Source organism: Phodopus roborovskii, unplaced genomic scaffold, assembly GCF_943737965.1.
Source record: "Phodopus roborovskii unplaced genomic scaffold, PHOROB, whole genome shotgun sequence".
Classification (NCBI taxonomy): Eukaryota; Metazoa; Chordata; class Mammalia; order Rodentia; family Cricetidae; genus Phodopus; species Phodopus roborovskii.
Genome location: NW_026126619.1, coordinates 4,532,580 through 4,551,756, shown reverse-complemented (window position 1 = coordinate 4,551,756; position 19,177 = coordinate 4,532,580). Strand labels below are relative to the sequence as shown.

The following is a 19,177-nucleotide window of genomic DNA, read 5'->3' as shown; positions in this document are numbered from 1 at the left end:
AGTTGCTACTGGATGATTTTTTGTGTACCTCAGTGGTTCTCAACCTTCCTAATGCTGTGACCCTTGAATACAGATAGTTCTTCATGTGGTGGTGACCCCCAACCGTAAAATTATTTTTGCTGCTTCTTCATATTTTTGCTGCTGTTTTTATGAGTTGTACTATAAATACAAGACATGCAGGATATCTGATATGCAACTCCTGTGAAAGGGTCCGTCAACCTCCATGAGGGACTCAAAACACAGCTTGAGGACCGCTGGTCTACTGCTCCATCAGCCCCCACAACAGCACTTCAGATTCCTGTGTGATGGAGGACTGTCCATGTTTATAAGCTCAATGGCCCCGATGGTTCATGGTGTGACTCTTACTGCATTTAGAATTGTCTACTGGAATCATAAAAGTGCTGTGTTGATCTAAAGATTCATGTTGGGCATTCTTTTTTTCCCCCCCTCTACCAGCTCAGCAAGATGGAAATGTGACAAAATGGTATGATGCATATTTCAATAAAGCAAGGCCGTATTTTACAAATGAAGGATTCCCCAATCCCCCATGCATAGAGGGAAAGACGAAGTTTAGTGGTAATGAAGAAATCTATGTGATAGGTGCTGATAATGCCTGTATGATCCCTGGTAATGAGGAGAAAATTTGCAATGGACCTCTGAAACCCAAAAAGCAATATTTGTGAGTATAGTTTATGTCAACCTTGCACTACACCACAAGCCCATTGATGTATGTTACCTGTCAGTCAACCCACCCTTTCCTCCTTCTGGTGAGCAAAGGCATCACTGATGGATGCTGTGATACATGAGTACTGTTCATGCACTGGGGATGAAGAGCAGGATAAGCCATTATCTATTCATTACAAAGACACAGTATTATAGGAAAGGCAAACTATCTTGAAAGCATGATATGGTGTGACAAGTTGTTAAAAGGCAATTTGAAATGTACAGCACTGGAGAGCATACAATGTAGGAGAACTTAGTTATTTATCTAATGAACAGTGTGGTGTGGTTGATGTCTTGAAACTCAGTGATTTGCTTTTTGCCATAGATGATAATATATGTAGGCTTTGGGAAACAGTCTTGTTGTCTTTCAATTAATTAAGATTTCCTTTTATGATAATATAATAGCTCTCTCTTTTCTCTCTTCAAACATCTGAATGAGTGATTTATTAATTTCTGCCAACTTCATTGATACTGTTTTCTATTTAATTGTGGATATTCTTTTATGAAATAAGGCTATAGTTTAGAAGAGGATTATCTTAGCCTTGATATTTCCAAATCTTATTGTATTACTGATTTTAGAAAACATAGGGGCTCACACTTCAGCATGCTAGTTAAAATGATATTAAATTCCTTATGAATGTTTTTGACTGAGTTATAATTAGAAAATTTAGAGAAATTGGGCAATTGAAAAATAACATTCTGTGATTTATTATCAAAGCCAATTTAAATTTTGGTTATTATTTGAACTAAACATAACAATTTTAAAAATGATAAAAATTTCATATTTACTCTTACTCATTGTTTATTTTGCATATTGTTTTCTAAATAATGGATGTTATCATAAGAGTTTGATAATGCTGGAGAATAAATCATGCACTGTTATTTGTTTTACAAATTTAAATGGCTCTTGTGTTTTATGTTTTCAAGTAAGGTAATTTTGGTGTGTCTTCGAGGTTTGATCTTCTATACTTTATTCTATATTTGTAAAAATGGGTAAATACAACTAGGCATGTAATGAAAATAGTACTCATTGTTCTCAATTTGTGTACATGTGAACAACACAATTCTTTGTCCTTTAATTTTGCTATATTTCCCAATATAAGATACAACAGCTAATATGCTTTATATTTATTAATTATAGTGGCCACATTGTTACTAATATTTAATGATTCCATTTAAACATATTTATGAGTTAGATTATCTGCTTAATGATCTTTGACTACTGCTGATTCATTTTTGATTCAATACCTCCTTATTGTTCCATAAAATTCAATGAGCTTGAGAGCAAGATAATTATTCATTTGATAAAGTATAGACATTTCCTGATTGTAACTTATTCTTAAGCTCATGTCTTGCAAATTTACTTTTTCTTCAATAAACTATTGATTTTCCATAAATATTTGTTTAAAATATATATGGGGAAAATGGGATGTGAAAATTATTTTTCTTTTACAATTTAGGCCAATATTTTTGATGAAATAAACATAAAATTTCTCAATAAAATACTTTAAAAATGATTTCAAGAACAAAATAATTACTATCCCTGATGATATAAGCTTCATCCCAGAGATAAAGGGGATATAAATAGAAAAAGAAGATGTCAAAGTATTCTGATTTGCATATAATATAACATATGTGTGTATATTTGTATTTGTGTGATCTTTAATATTTCACTAGAATACTCTTACAGAGGATAAACACCAGCAAAATTACCATCAAAGTATCAGGATGTAAAAATTAGCACACAAAATCAGAGGTGTTTCTATACACAAATGAGAAACATACTCATAAAGAAATCAGGAACCAATACTACTCACTATTGCCTAAAAATATCTTAGAACAAATCGGTTGTTTTTTCTTTTATAGGTTTAAATTTAGAGCTACAAATTTCATGGGACAATTTACTGACTCTGATTATTCTGACCCTATCAAAACTTTAGGTAAGATTTTGTAGTTTATTTCTAATTTTTCTTTTTTTTCCTTCATCCCTCCCTCCCTCCCTCCCTCCTTTTCTTTCTTTCTTTCTTTTTCTTTTTTTCTTTTTTTTTTTTTTTTTTTTTTTTTTTTTTTTTTTTTGCTTTTTGTTTTGGAATGGCACAGCACTTTTTTAGATTTTATTTAAATTTGAAACAAGTTTTTTTTTAACATATCAATTCCAGTTCCCATACCCTATAGTCCTCACCTGTTTCCCCCACCAACCATCATCCCCATCCCCTTTCTGCTTCTCAGGGAGGGTGAGGCCTTCCATGGACAGTCTTCAAAGTCTTTCATATCCTTTGGAGCAGGGCCTAGGCCCTCCCCCATGTGTCTAAGCTGAGAGAGTATCCATCTGTGTGGAATGGGCTCCCAAAGTCCATTCATATACTAGGGAAAAATACTGATTCACTGCCAGAGGCCCCATAGACTGCCCAGTCCTCCCAACTAACACCAGTTTCAGAAACACATGCTGATTGTATTTGCAAACATGACAACTACCACCAAATCCTCCAGACATCAATTCCTATACACCCTACAAATTGAAGGGGCGTTCAGCATGTGAATGATATGGAATGAAAGATGAAGTTCAGTAATGGACCCCCAGACTGAGCTGGGAAACCAGCATTGGACCAACTCAGACCCCCTGAACCCACGTGGGTCTTATTTAGAAGGCCTGAGCAGTCTAAGGGACCTCTGACAGTGGAACCAGGATATATCCCTGGTGCACGAAAGGGCTTTGGGAGCACATTCCCCGTGGAGGGATACTCCCTTACCCTAGAGGCAGGTGGGAGGGCCTAGACACTACTCCAAATGACTTGACAGATTTTGATGATCCCTCCTTGAAGGCATCACCCTCCCTGTGGGGGGAGAGAGAGAGAGAGAGAGAGAGAGAGAGAGAGAGAGAGAGTGTGTGAGTGTGTGGTGAAAATGGGATGGGAAGGGGGTCGGGGGCATGGGAGGGAGGGAGGGGAACTGGGATCGATATGTAAAATAAGAAAACATATATATACATATATATATGTGTGTGTTGTGTGTGTGTGTGTGTGTATAAAGAAACAAACAAGCAAAAAAAAAAAAAACAAAGCAAACAAACAAGAAAGATGCAGCCCAGGCTTCCAGAAAGGCCACATAAGAAGGGACCAGTGAGACATAGACTGCATAGCAAATTGAGTGTCAATGGGCTGGAAATGACCAAGAAGGGTCCCATTATCCAATTTCTCAAAGTTCAGTGTAATATTCATATATCGTGATACAAAGAAAGCCTTTTGGACGCTCTCTTAGACTGACCTTTCAGGGACTCCTTCCTGATGGCTAGTGGTTTTATAATTGGCTTTTGCCCTGCAATGTTTAAATGGCCATTAAAATTGTGACAGATGAGAGAGGGGGACATTAACAGAGGCCATGGAACAGAAAAAGTGCTCTTGGCGAAAGAGCATGGCAAAGAAGATAAAGTTGAAGGACTCAAAAGGGAAATAGCATCGATTGTTTCAGTAATGAGCAAAGGTCCACAGATGGAATGGATCACTGAGCACCTGAAGGCAAGCAAGGAGACATGTAGTTGCAAGAATACCTCTGTGTAACCAGAAGATGACAGAAGGGAAGCCTGCATCATTTACTGTCCCCATTGTCCTGTGTGTCAGGACAGATGGCATTGTTTACAGCATACTAGTGGAGCCCCATGATGCTGACAAGCCTACTGAAAACATAGCCATGAATGCAATCCTAGACTTCAGTGGAGGAAGCATAGGTCCCATCAAGTTTATCCAATAATGGGCAGATATGCACCAATTTAGTAATATTTGCATGCCATTGGCAACAAGCTCTGAACTGGGTATCCTGCTAATTAAAATTTCATCATTTGAGTTATTTAGCAAAGCTGCGTTTTGACAGATCATGCTGGTGGTAGTTGTTTCTCTCATGGGTGTTAGCACATAGGATTGAAAATTAGGGCCAAAAAAAATCATCATATACCAATTAACTAAAAGGATATTAAAGTTTAGTGAAAACCTGGCATTAAGAGAAATCTTTATGACATGTTGTAATAAATGAGAAATGACATATACATTACTTTAGTTATACTCAATTGATTTTGGTTTTACCTTAGATTGGGCATTAGCATCCTCATTTTATCATTTGCCTGATCCCTCTCCAGCTTTTTAAATATTCCTAAGGCATGTGAGTTCGTGGAGACTGCATGTAGGCATTGTATTGTACGTAAGATTTAATAGGAGAACATTTCTGTGACTTTAAAACCAGACATCCCTTACTGTACCTTACAGGGCCCCTGTTAAAGCAGAGCAAGATGAGATCCTAATGCCCATGGCAAAAGGACTCTAATGGCTTTCTGTTGTTGTGACACTTCTCATTAATTACTGTGCAAAAAAATATCCTAATGTATTCAAGCTGAGAGAGGGGAGTGTCGTGTGTGTGTGTGTGTGTGTGTGTGTGTGTGAAAGAGAGAGAGAGAGAGAGGCAGAGGGAGTTATTATGTCATCTGTAGTATTGATCACATCTTCCAAGGTAGCGAAGAAGCAGAGGAAATGTATATCTCTTTAGTAAGACAGTGTTGATGTGGGAAGAACCTCACAAACTCTATAGTCAGACAAGTATATTTAATATGCTTTAGTATGTGTTGAATTTAGACACCTCAAGACAGCCATGGAAATGCTTAAAGTATTTAACTTCTGAAATCCTATTTCTACAATGACAATACTAACACCTACTTTGTAAGTCAACTGAAGGATTTGTTCAGATTAGGGAATGGGTGTGTGACTATGAAATGGTTACAGACACTGTTGTGTAGATTCAAACTCTGGAAGTGGCTTTAGGAGTAAAACCCTGTGTCCATTCTTTACCCTGTACCATGCATTCCTACAGGACGTTACTAGCCCATAAGCAAGAACCCTGAAGCAGTGGGGTTTAACCTAGCAGAGTCAGAGGCTGCACCAGCTTTCAGATCCAGGCAGTGTAACTCTGGTCAGTGTTGTGCTGCTAACTACTGTAAGACACAGAGGACTGGGAAAGGGAATCACAATGTTCTGGAGTGGGGGGTGTCCAATTTCACAGTGACAGGACGCCTCTGCTTGCTTACTGTCCTGTGGCACTTTCTCTTCTCAAAGTTTTAAATTATTTCTAGCTGCTCTCGTGTCTTAGCATCTTGTCTTGGCTTTTAAGTGTGATGTTTCATAAATAGATATGCTTTGGAGGTGTGTTTTGTTGGTTGGTTTGTGAACAAAAATTTGACAATAGTTTTTTAAACAATGAATAAATGACTTTTTCTCACACTCTGGTGAGCATTGTTTGTCTCCTTTCAAAATTTTGCCAGTCTGTTGGAGGGAAATGTTCTTGTAGAGCATTTTAGGGTATACTTATTTTTAAATGAATTGGTTGACTATTAGAACAGTACTTATTTTGAGCTTTACAATGATGCTGTAGTCTAGGTAAAATACTAAACCAAGTTAATTAATGTGTGCATCACCTCAAATCCTTATCACGCTTCCCTCCAATAGAACTATATTTCTAAAATATTGACGTTAGTGTTGGCATGATAGGTCATAGTGTGATAGCTTACTGTGCCAGTTTGACTACCTTTGTGTGATACACAACCCACAGTAGGGTCAACTCCCAGATATTTTCCTTCTACTTCCACTGGCTTGCATTCACATGCTCATGCCCAACACACACACACACACACACACACACACACACACACACGTACGGATGCACCCATGAACACACACACATACATTAAAAATTATAAATCAATAAAATTAACTTTATTAATTCTTCATTTTGTTTTTTAATATCTCAAAAGACTAGTAATTTAGTAAGAGAAAGGATATTTTCCTCATATGTTAACTTTAAGAACATATATATAAAATGAAGAGACTAAAAGGAGGAGGCCAATATTATAGTTGAGATTAATACCTCTCATTTAACTCAAAGTTCTCATTTTAAAATGTTGGATCCCTGCTCTTAATTTAAGTAATAATAATTTCAGTCAGAAAATAATAGTTATGAAGAACAGGGCTTTTATTATAATTGCTAAGTTACAGTGCCAGAATATGTTATACGAACAAAATAATTTAATTAACAGAGGCTAAATCTAATGAGAAAATAGCCTGTATTATGAGGAAAGTCACGTAAAAGAATTCCCCTTTGTGTGGCAGGATTGGAGGAATGACCTCATTCTTGCATAGCAGTGAATCAGAAAGTGTGCCTGACCATCATGGTACATTGTGTCCCTTCCTGAGGACACTTTTGTAATACATGGGCTCAGAGCATGACATGTTGTTTATTAATATATTATATGTCATTTCCTCACTTGGAGCAGTGCTTTGAAATGGTAATCTAGTCTGAAATTTCATTTTGTGGTCTCTGAAAACTGAGTTCTAAGGTTCTGCATCTCGCCATCACCTGACCAGCAAGATTGCTTATTCATCTTCGTGTTTCCCTTTCCAAGAATATCTGATTAGATGTAGCATGTTAAAAATTCATAAAATAAAGCACTGGGATTTTAGCAAATGAGAAGGTGTATCTAATATCACCTGAGGCACTTGGTCTTATAGAACCCTTTAAATGGAGCTGCATATACGAGGGGGCATAAACCTCTGATGACTATTTAAACTCAGTATTCATTCAGCTCTACACTGAAGATCAGGAGCCACAGGAACTCGGTAGCATTTTATAACCACCAATCTATAGGGAAAAGATAAAACATCAATCTTGGCTTACTTTACACACCTTGAACTGTTTTGTCATCAAAATGAAACATTTTTATAGTAAAATTATGAATCACATCAATTAAAATTTCTCCAAATGCAGCATATTGAGTGTGAAGACTTTCCCAGATGAGTTAGAGAGACCTATGTGTTTATTCTATAACAAGTCATTGAGATATGATTGAGCAATTAATTCCTTGTAAGAAAGGAGGTGACCAGGGCCTGTGCAGAAGGTTCAATGGTTTTAAAAGTGCCTGCTACATTATAGAGAAGAGTTAGGCACATGGCACCTATATCAGTCTACTTACAATGTGTGTAATTCCATTCCAATGATACTTGGTGCTTATTTTATCATTTATTCTCTCACCTTAAAATATGATCACATTTCCAAGAGACTGTGATTTCATTTAGTAAAACAAACATGTGTAAACTATCAAAGAAAGACAAGAGAGTCAATTTGACACGTATGTTTATTTTTGACCACAGCAACTATAGTAATGGAGTGCTCTTCAAGTGTGAGTAGGATCCAGTTAAAAAGAGAAAATATCACATTTTGGTCATATTGACTTTGAAATTATAAACATAAGTCTCAATAAAAAAACATCTGATATGTGAATAGAAGGTTGGAGCTTAGTCATAAAAAATTGAGCAATTATCATATAGATGAAATCATAAAGCCATGAGGTGGTATGAAATCACAAAGGTATAAATTATAGGGAAAGAGAATATTTAAGGACAGGACCTCCAATTAAAGGAAGATGAGGAAGAGGAGAGGAGGAGGCAGCAAACTAAATTTATTTTTCTGGTGCTCTTAAGTAATAAGCCGAGAAATAACTATGTGGTTTGAGACCCAAGATGGAACTCCACGGTAGTGTCACTGATCGCGTTTTGCTCTTTCTCAGGTGAAGGGCTTTCAGAAAGAACCGTGGAGATCATCCTGTCAGTCACTTTGTGTATCCTTTCAATTATCCTCCTTGGAACAGCTGTTTTTGCCTTTGCAAGGTAAGGTGTGTCCCAAAATGCTCTGTGGGAATCATGCCTATCATAGTCCAACCAAGAAAACCATAACCACTATAGCCATGCAAATGAGAAACGCCTATGTTTGATTTTTCTTAAATTTATAAAGCACTCAACCTACCTGGAATATTTGAAGTATATAATATATTATGGAATCTAGCCTTAAAGAAGAAAATCCTACTATTCTGATAGGCAACATTTGATATAAATGCTGGAGGGAACACGAGTCAAAGTGGCCAAGAGCTGAGAGTGTAGCTGAGTAAGCATTCTCATTACTCTAGGGAAACTGACCACCGAGGAAACTAAAAGGCAAGAAGTCTTCTCCCAAAGTTGCCATGGGATGGCTATTACAAGCATGTACAATCTTTTTGTGTCAAAGAAGCATGACAGAGGGAAGACAGCTGTTTGCAGAACACCCATCCTTATTGGAGGGTGGGAATGTTAGAATTGGTTGATGATGTATCTCATTTACACAGAAGGGGTTTGGCAGACTGGGTCTTTGCTCCCACATGGAACATTAAAATTTTAGCACCAGTCAGATATGTGGCTTGTGACTTTAATCTGAGCACGTGAGGTAGAGACAGGTACGTCTCTGTTTGTTCGAGGCTAACCTGGTCTATATAGTAAACTCTAGGTCATCCAGAATGGAAACATGGGACCCTGTCTCAAAAAAATGAGGTGAAATAAAATAAAATAAAAGAAACATTCAGCACCAGAAAGAGAGCAACTCCCTGACCCTTTGCCTGTTTAGGTTACTATAGTGCCCCTGTGGACAAAGTTTACAGTCTGGCAGGTGACAAAGGAGAAATGCAATCAAGGCCTACATTCATCACAGAAGATGAATGTAGGTCATTGTAGATGGAGTTATGCGGCTAGATCACCAATCAGCTCTGTCCCTAGCTATCGACCAATCAGCATTTTATTAATGGTGAGAGCATCACATCTTCACAGTGTACGGAGGATTATTCCACAGATCAATTTGTAATTTAGACACAATAAGGTAAATAAAATAGAACATCATGTTTTCAGGACCCTCTCTCTCTCTCTCTCTCTCTCTCTCTCTCTCTCTCTCTCTCTCTCTCTCTCTCTCTCTCTCTCTCACACACACACACACACACACACACACACACAGTGAATCTGAGGATGTTTCAACCAGGTATGTAAGTCTTAACTTCCTTACAGAAGAGACACTGTTTACAGACACTCCCTCCTAGTGGGGGGTTTTTCACAGGATCATTCCCTTCCCCTAAGCAGCACATATGTACATGTTTTTCAAAGTCTTCCCTTCCCATCCTAAGTCCTCTCCTTCTCTTCATGAAAGCTCAGGGGAAATCTCTCTCCAATCTTCTAAAAGAGGTTCATCAGAGAAATAGCTAAAAGAGTTTTATTTGTGAAAACAACTAGCCTAATAGTTTTCTGAATAGTTCTACACGCTTAATTTTTAACTACAAACATTGCCTGAGTCATTTGAATGCCAGAGACCATCTTTTTCATCTTGAGTTGCTTAAGTCAGCATTTTAATGTATGATTTGAAAGTCTCTTTTCAAAGACATTTTTCCTGTAACACAATTTTTCAGATTCCTCTGGATGATAACAAGGGGAAGTCATGATTCTAGATAATTAGGAAAAGTTTAAATTTTAGTCAGAGTTTTGGCACATTATCAAAATGCCTCGACATGAAGGAAAACCCTCATGTATATTTGATACATGTAAAATGTTCCATTATAAGAAACAATAACTCACTGATTTTTAAGCACTAATATTTAGAATCCCTAGCTATTTCCATTTTATTTTCCTTTTGTGACAAAATGAAGGAGCAGATAATGGGAGGAGGGGTAGATCACATAGAAGAAAAAAAAATTGTCTAAATGATTTTGCTTAAAAAAAAGAGAGAGAGAGAGAGAGAGAGAGAAACCCTGCACCTAATCTGCCATATTTCTGTGATTGTTCCTGCCCCTGTTTCAGAATTAGACAGAAACAGAAAGAAGGTGGTACATACTCTCCTCGGGAGGCAGAGATTATTGATACTAAATTCAAGCTGGACCAGCTCATCACAGTGGCAGACTTGGAACTGAAGGACGAGAGATTAACGCGGTGAGCACACTCCTCTGGGCAAGCAGTGGTCCAGAGGGCCTGCAGCCATGACCCTCTTCTGACCTATGCTTGTTGGAAGTGTTTGTGGGGCTCCAGTTTACATGGGTCACAGAGATCCTCTTTCAAAGACTAACCTCCGTCTTCTACACACTTCTCACTGCTGTATAGAGACTCAATTAATCTTCCTAATATTTTGAGTTCAGTATGAACCTCGGACTATGCTACTCAAACAAGACTTTCCCCCCTGAGATGAAATAGTTTTATGCATTAAACCTATGCCATTTTGTTTCATAATCCTTCTTATATAATTAGATTTTTTTAACTTGGATTTTTCTAGGAATGTCCATAAATATTTATCTTTAATTTAATTATGCTTTCTAAAAGCTTGCTTTTGTTTATGCCATTCATGAAATCTTTGCTCATATTTCCTTACTTCATCGTAAAATTACATGAATGTCCAAACTGTATATGACATATTTCTAAACTTCCTTAGAATTTAGAAAACAATGCGAAATAAAAGCATATTACTTTTAGAAAGAGACATATCAACATGTGTGCTGAATGAATGAATGAATTACATCATTGTAGCAAATTACTTCGTTTTTAAAAAAATGCTAAGTTTATATCTTTTAAAAAGAATTTACACTGTTTATGATACTAGTACATTTTTAAAACTTCTTTAACAAGATAATTCCCCAAATACTTAGCAAAAGCTGTCACAAGACTTCCTTAAATTTACACTTTTGTGAGTTCCAACAACATGTGGTTCTTGTAAGTCCAAGATTATTCCCAGGTATTGACAAAGCCCCCTTGACGTTTCAAAAGTTAATTTTTACAAGGCGGCATTAAAATAGTGAATATCAAAAATAATTTGTGGTTACTACCTATCAAGCTTGGTCTTTCTTTAACAGATGAGCTTTGTGAGCATGTTCTCATGTCTAGAAGATGTGCTGCCTAGGGAGGGCATCCCAAACCCTAGGAAATGAAGGTTATTCAGTATCACTAAATTGTAAGGACATTTGATGTGTGGGATAACCTTTTAGCTTTTAGATATTGATCATTGTTTAAATTCTACTTCAATCAATGGAGGGCACTCTGAAGGCTTATGTGTGGAATTGTATATTACCTAGTAGTATATAACTTGTTTGTCTGACTTTATATAAGCAAAACTATATGTAAGAGGAAAACAGTAAGTTGTATTATTGGAACACTAGAGCATCACCAGCTCTGACTGGCCTCCTGGTCCTATAGAGGCCATGCTCTTCCCTTGTGGACCAACTGAACTCAGCAGTTGTCCTCTTTCTTTCTTCATCTTTTCTCAATCCCTGTGTCTCCCCCATCGGAATAGGCTGGCCACGGTCCTTCTGAATGTGTATAAGGGAATAAACTCAGATCTCTCAGTGGCTTTAATTTGAGCTGCTTGAAAAATATAATGGAACCCTGACATCCTGATGTGAATTGCAGGAGAGTCACAACAATTCTTTATGGCCATCTTTTTTTTTTTTGGTCTGGAAGCGTTTTTATCGAACCCGTAGAAATCCACAGTAAGTAGATCCCAAGAAGTTCAATACAGTAAATCAGAGGAGGAAAGTTAACATGAGAGGAAGCATCCTCTGAGGTTACTTTTCCCGACAGTGAGCGTCAATGCAGGGTTACTTTCCTAAATACGGTGTGTTTTCAGAGCATGGCCATTGTCCACCTCCTCACATTCAACACAGCTAGAAAACTGTGGTTCCCTTTTTGACATTTTATTCTGGTAATGACTATCTTGGCAGCTATGGAGAGGTTTCGAGTCATGGAAATGTGGACCATGTCTCTGCCAATTCTTTATTAGTGTGCACTTATAATTCAAGGGTGATCTTATTTGGCTTTGGCTCTTTATAAATTTTCCTGCTTCATGCTATTTTATCTATACATAATGATATTTGCTAAAACCTAAAAGAGCAAAATAATATTTTAAGTACATATTATTTCTGCATCACAGAAATTATTTGAATAACAATGAAATTGAAAATATTAATTTCCATTCATTTAACTTTACCATCCTGTGTGCAGAACTGTAGAATTTATTTTATAAAATCTTCCCTGTGGACCAGCTGAACGTCTGTTATTACCCTCTCCCTTTCCTTCTCTACTCTTTTATCCTGTGTGTGTCCTCCACAGGGTTTTGTCCTACCCATTCTGAGACAATACAAAAACAGAGTTGCATGTGCCAATTGCCCATAATAAATATGATTAGCTGGCTTTAGTACAGAAAATCATTAAAATGTTCACATTAATAAAGTCATAAACACATTAGACATGGTTTAAAAAATAGTAACTGAAAATTGGTGCATTGGACACTTTTGCATGGGACCTGGTCATCAGTGGTTAATTCTGGAAATGAAGAGGCAGAGTCATCAGGTTTTCTTCCTAAATTTCAAAGACATTTTCAGGGCAAAATTTACCCCCTTACACTAACTGTCTGCAAGAAGGAACTTAGTTTTCTTGAAATCTACCCAATTCGCATGTGTTTTTTTACCAAGGTCATAAGGGCATCCTTCCAAACTGCCAGAATTTTCCTGTTCAAGTGAGCTTGCAACTATCCTTAGTGCTGTTTCTCTTCACTTGTCAAGGAGAAGGCGCTTGTCAGTAAAGACAGTATTAATGTTAAGGAGTTATGTGGTTGTCACCAACAAAGTCAAGAAGCTTAGTGCATCATGCTGTAGCCTTGAGGATTTTATTATGAAATTATTTAACATTTATGCATTCTACTGTGCACTTATGCTTTAAAACTCATCTTATTGTATAAATGTTCACTAATTATATTCCACTCGGTGTCACAAGGAGTTTGAAGACCCATTCTCCACATTTACTTTTTCTTTCCCAAAGAAGTAATATAATATGAAATAGTACTTGCTGATTGAACTTTAAGAGCTATGCCAAGAAAATGTTTTATATCTTTAGTCAGAATTACTAAAATCCTGCCCCTAAACAACAACAACAAAACAAAATGAAACAAAAAAGATAGGAAAAGAGTTCTGGGCAAATAACTAAGTCAAATAGGGTTGTCTACCTATCTTAAAGCCACAGACTCATCTCCATTACTTACAAATATAATTTAATCTAATAATATAATTGAATGAATAGACTTTGTAATCTATATATCAAAATACCATTGTTATTGTTATTTGTATTTGTAACATTAAAACTGTTGCACTCTACTGTCATACATAGAAATTAACAACATAATAGTTACTAATTTTTATGAACAAGTTTTTAGTGTAGGAAAAACTAGAAAAAAAGCTAGAAAAATATAGAAGTGCAATTTTATTTTGAGTTTATTAAGTATCTGCTGGATTTGGTGGTGCAAGTCCTTAATCCTAGGACCTGTGAGGCTGAATTTGAGACTAATCTGGTCTACATAGTACATTTCAGGTGAGCCAGAGCTTAATGGAGAGATGCTTTTTCAAAATAAAATAAACTGAATTGGCACAAGAAATTAATATAAAATTGTTTGCAAATAGAATGGCATCATTGCTCGACAGATTCTGATCATCAATCTTACATGTATTCTAAATTTATGATCCCTATGTAAACAGTGGTTAAAAAAAAAATAACTTGAGTCCGTAATACAATTCTTTGCAAGTAGAATGAACTGTAAGATAACCAGTGCTCATGTTCCCATAGTGGCAAATAGAAGATAATGTGGTACCGTGCACTAAATGAATAATGAATCTTTACTTTCAGATACTCTTCATTTTTCTTTAGGCGCAAGGAGATTTTTGTCATCCAGTAAGTTGCGTGGTAATGCAGAGCTCTGCTGTGATTATTTGGATTTTGCCAGGTGGTGTGCTGTCTATTTTAAAATACATGATATTGAGCATTCTGTTGCTTAATATGCCATTCTTTCCAAGGCCAGAAAGAAATGAAAACATTTCTTCTTGTGATGTGCTCTCTCTAAGACTGCATGCTGTTGCTATGGTAAAATTCTCACCAAAATGCACATTGCCTGACAATGTGTATGTCCTAGGAATATGTTGTGTTCTTATGTTGGGATAGTTCTGATGGTAAATCAGGTTCTCATCTAGATGTTTTTCACAGGCTTCTCATTCTACTATCATAGCTTTTTGACAGGTTAAATTTCCCATACAATGATGGAGCTTACTTCACACAAGCAACTCTCTCCAAATGCAGGTGTCAGTCTGAAAGGACCAATTTCAATGACTTTTTCTGTCCTCTGTTCTCTAACTATGGTTTATGAAACTTTAATTTCTGCCCTGGCCACTAGGCAAACGACCACATGCACTTTCAGGAAGACCCCTAATGCTTGGTAATGTCATTTGTGTCCCAACACAAGTATAGCAGTATTAAATTATTGATAACATAATTAATAATATCAGGGATGGCCCACAGCTAAATTAGAGTTTTAAAGATAATAAATCTCTTGAGGTGAATTATTTGAAGGAAGCAGAGGCTGAAAAGGCACTTGATTTCAAAATCAAACCTATTAAAGTGGAGTTAGTATTCATAACCCAGAAGGCAATATGACACCAGGATCGTACCATTCTGCTTGACAATGTATGATATATACTATTATTAAAGTAAAAGGGAATGGGCCTTTTCTACTTTAGGCATGCTTGATATTTTAGAATTAAAACTAACCTTGTATCGCGGTAAATAAGGATCAGGATAAACAAATAGGCCGAATAGATGTTTATTCAGGGAGAAATAACTTACAACCTAGACAGATGAACACCAGGAAATTCAACCGGATCCTCTCCTGTCTGAGTCACGCCAGAAAGAGAGCGCCTTTCCTGGCCCCCTCTGACCTCCTTCCACAGGTCACTTCCGTCCATGGCTCCACCCCCAATGGGCGTGGTCAGTGCCACAACCTTGTTTTATTGTGGTTTAACAAGGGAGCAGGTTAACATGGAGAGAATTAGAAATTTTATGAAACATTTTATTATCAGGGAAGTTCTCTGATAATGTAACACGTGTCAACATAAAATGCTCGTTGATTAAAGACTCCATTGATCACATTACACATAAACTATCCATTTCCAACCAGCATTATAAGCTGACCTTTGGGAATTGTTGATTCACAGTGCATTGATTAGTTAATTTCACTCCAGTTAATGTTATGCCATCACCACAAAATAATGATTTTATTCCTGTTTTTCCTTCTTGCAATTAGTACCTCAGGGGTTCTGCCAGAATCAGTGAACACTAGGTCCTGCCCTTCAAAGAGATGAGCTTGATATTTTGGGTGAATCGGTTTTCACGTGCCTTTCCCATCCATGTGTGATGCTAGTGGATCTGATCTTCTACGTGTGATTTCTTTTTTTAATTACTTATTATTTTTTCTTATTTTACATATTGATCCCAGTTTCCCTTTCCCGCTCTCCCTCCCATGCCCCTCCCCAACTCCACAGTGAGGGTGATGCCTTCCAGGAGGGGTCATCAAAATCCATCAAGTCATTTGGAGTAGGGTCTAGGCCCTCCAGCTGCCTCTAGGCTAAGGGTGTATCCCTCCATGGGGAATGTGCTCTCAGTGATTTCTGTGATACTTCCCAAGTTCTGACAGAGGTTTCCATTGTTTACCTGCAACCCCTGAAGATAGCTCAGGCCAGAAGATTTCTTCTACAGCGTGTGAGGCCCTCTGTGTCCTTCCATTACCTCTGCACTGAGAGTACACATCACGTCTTACCACAGCTGTCCACAGTTCTCCTCCCTACTCTCCGCTCCTGTCCGGTTGATTTTGAGAGAAATAACCTGTGCCCATGGTTAGTGAAATAAAACATCTGTCAAGAATTTGTTTTCAGTTGTGCTCATGTAGAGAGACTTGGTAACAAGAAGAGCGTGCATTAGCCTCGCAGGTAGCCTCACCTCCATTGGCTGGTAGCAGGGTGAGCACTGCCTTCTTGACTCATGGAGAAGCCATTCCCCTCACCTGACTGCGAAGAAGAACAACCTGTCAGTGATTACTCCCTGATTGAGGTTATGCCTCCCTTAGGAGATGATGCTTTGGAATCGGTGTTAAGAGCCATAGCTCAGAATCTTTTTAGTTTGTGTTGAGACCCACAGAACAAATACTGGTTGATTTGGCAAAAGGACGGAAAGGATTTGAAAGAGCACTGTTTCAAAGCCCAACACAGATTTAAAATGCTGGGTCGGGAAGGAATCAAGAAATACCTAAAATCATGACTGATGATACTTTGCACAAGTGACAGAGTATCGTCAAAGAGGCAGATAAAACCCTAGGAATAATTAGGGATGGTGAAATACATAAAGTAAAAACTTATTTTTTAAAAAAAAACTTCTAAACCTTAGTATTTCTTAAAGCCTAGATAATTTAACGTAACTATTTCACTGCGTGATCTTGTACAATTCATATGCCAGATCAAACTAGTAATTTATTTTTTTATTTTTAACCTTATTGAGCTGTTTAAGGGTGAAAACAAATTTCTCAGTTAGCCCTGCAGCACTGTTTCTCTACTTCTATTGTATAACTTATCTCTATAAAGACTACAGTTTAATTCCCTGTAGATTTCCACTAATTGGCCTTGAGGGAAAGCCAAGCCCTTACAATATGGTCTTTCATCACCACTGCCAATGTAAATAAATGGTTCCTCTCAGGGTCCATAAGGGTAATCTGAGCAGAATTTAAGTTTTTGATAGACTTCTAAGTAATGAGCTCAGCGGTGAAATAGTACTCTTTCTAGAAAAAGACACAGGATTTAAGGCAGCCAGAACATATGTAATGAAAAGATGTATGCAATAAAAGTATTTAGCCCTTTATATTGAAAAGTGGTCAGTGATCTTACAAAAATCTGGTCAATTCCAAACTTGATTTATCCTCTAAATGAACTAAATATAATTTGACAGTTATCCTCACTGCCAGAAGTGAATACAAGTTCTGTCCCAAAGGGAAAATGAGTTCCATTCAATGGTTTTGGAAGATTTAAAAATGTTTGAATTAAAATAAATTTTTTACTTGAGTGTGGATGCCCCCTTAGATCACTTCATTTGAAAGCATCACTATGGACCTGATATTGTTGGGTTTTACCCATAATATCACTGAGTCACTTAAGGGTTATACAACCGGTGTTTGTTCTCTAAAAGAAATTCAATTATTCTATCAATGACAAATGGTCAATGCATTTCTTTCTCAGCTAGTCACACCTTGTTTTCTAACCATACATTTTCCAAATTAAAGATGAATATTTTTTATTTTCATTATTTTGTTTTATTATTTATTATTAATAATTAATATTAGCATTGTTTATTATGAAAATAGCATCTAAGATGAAAATATAGTCATACAGCATACAAGAATAAAATTAGCCATAGAACATGAAGCTAAGGAATCAGAGAAATGTGGGCAGTTGTTATGAGTACTTTCCTGTCAGCCCGGTCCCACGGCCATGTGACCCCAAAATAATACACAGAGACTATTAGTTATAAAGCTGCCAATGGCCAGAGCTTCTTATTGGCTAGCTCTGTCTTAAATATTAACTCATTTCTATCAATGTAAGTATTTCCACGTGGTCTCATCGTAATGGAGAGATGGTACAGACCTCTTCACTCATGTCCTACATTTTGACACCCCTGTACTACATCTCCCAGAATCCTCCTTGTCTCCTAGTCCTTCCTATCATGTTTTCCTATTGGCCAACAGGGCTTTATTCATTAACCAATAAGAGGAACATATTTACAGAATGACATCTTCCATCAGGCAGTACAGGTAATAAAAAGAGAGAGGAATCAGATTTCTATGTGAGATAGTTTGCTACATATTCCAAAATACCTTCTCTATTTCAGTTGTTTTTATAAAGATTTCAAAGTTTTTCATTTATACATAATAGTGATATAAGCAAAGACTAAATTTTACCAAAAATTTAGCAGTTTAGAAGCTTTATTTCTTATGTTATATAAAGATAATTGTGAAAAATAATTACAGAAAGTTTATTGAGTTTAGTTAAAGAGATAGGGAAGAAAATAAAGCCAGATAAGAGCCCATCTTATCTGTTCTTCCTTCCTTCCTCCACCCCTCCCACCCTTTTCTCCTTCCTTCCCTTTTTTTCTGTCTTTTTCTTTCATTTGTGGGGCTGTAAAATGGAATCTGAGATCCTCCCTCCTCAACCTTTCAAAGTGCTGCTATGGCAGGCATGTCCCGCTATACCTGGTAAGTTTCTTTTCTTTTCACTTGAGAAGGCAAACACAACTTTATTGTCCCATTTCTAACTTTGTAGGTGTCCAGCAGCTGCTATATTTTAATGTTAGGAGACCTAATTTTAAAAAATAGGGGCTTTATTTAGGATTGATTATTTGTTATTGGTAAATCAAATGATTATACTTATTTCAAGTGTAAGTTCATGGCCTCCTAAAAATTCAGTTTCCTAAGAAATGAGTGAGAAAATCCACCAATTCTAGTATCATTGCACAATAGTATTTAATAATGGGTTCATGATTATTATAATAAGGTTGTGAAGATTATAAAGTAAGCTATTAGTCCTTTCTTGACTGTCAAGTATGTATAAACTGAAATATCTGTAGCACACAGTAGAAAGTTATTTGTCCTTAGAAATCAGATTGCACAGAAAGAAGAAAACATTATTTTCTAGTCTGTGCCATTAGATGAGGCTGATCAGGAGTTAACTTTC

At 36.8% G+C, this 19,177-nt stretch overlaps 1 protein-coding gene across 1 annotated transcript in view; it reads left to right on the top strand.

Moving 5' to 3' along the window:
* Positions 1–19,177, top strand: part of Ptprq (protein tyrosine phosphatase receptor type Q) — a 168,320-nt gene that overhangs the window by 122,773 nt on the left and 26,370 nt on the right. Inside the window, exons 31-34 of the mRNA XM_051206414.1 lie at positions 457–679; positions 2,590–2,663; positions 8,324–8,423; positions 10,404–10,532. Coding sequence (XP_051062371.1) covers positions 457–679; positions 2,590–2,663; positions 8,324–8,423; positions 10,404–10,532 — 526 coding nt within the window. The remainder of the gene's footprint in view (positions 1–456; positions 680–2,589; positions 2,664–8,323; positions 8,424–10,403; positions 10,533–19,177) is intronic.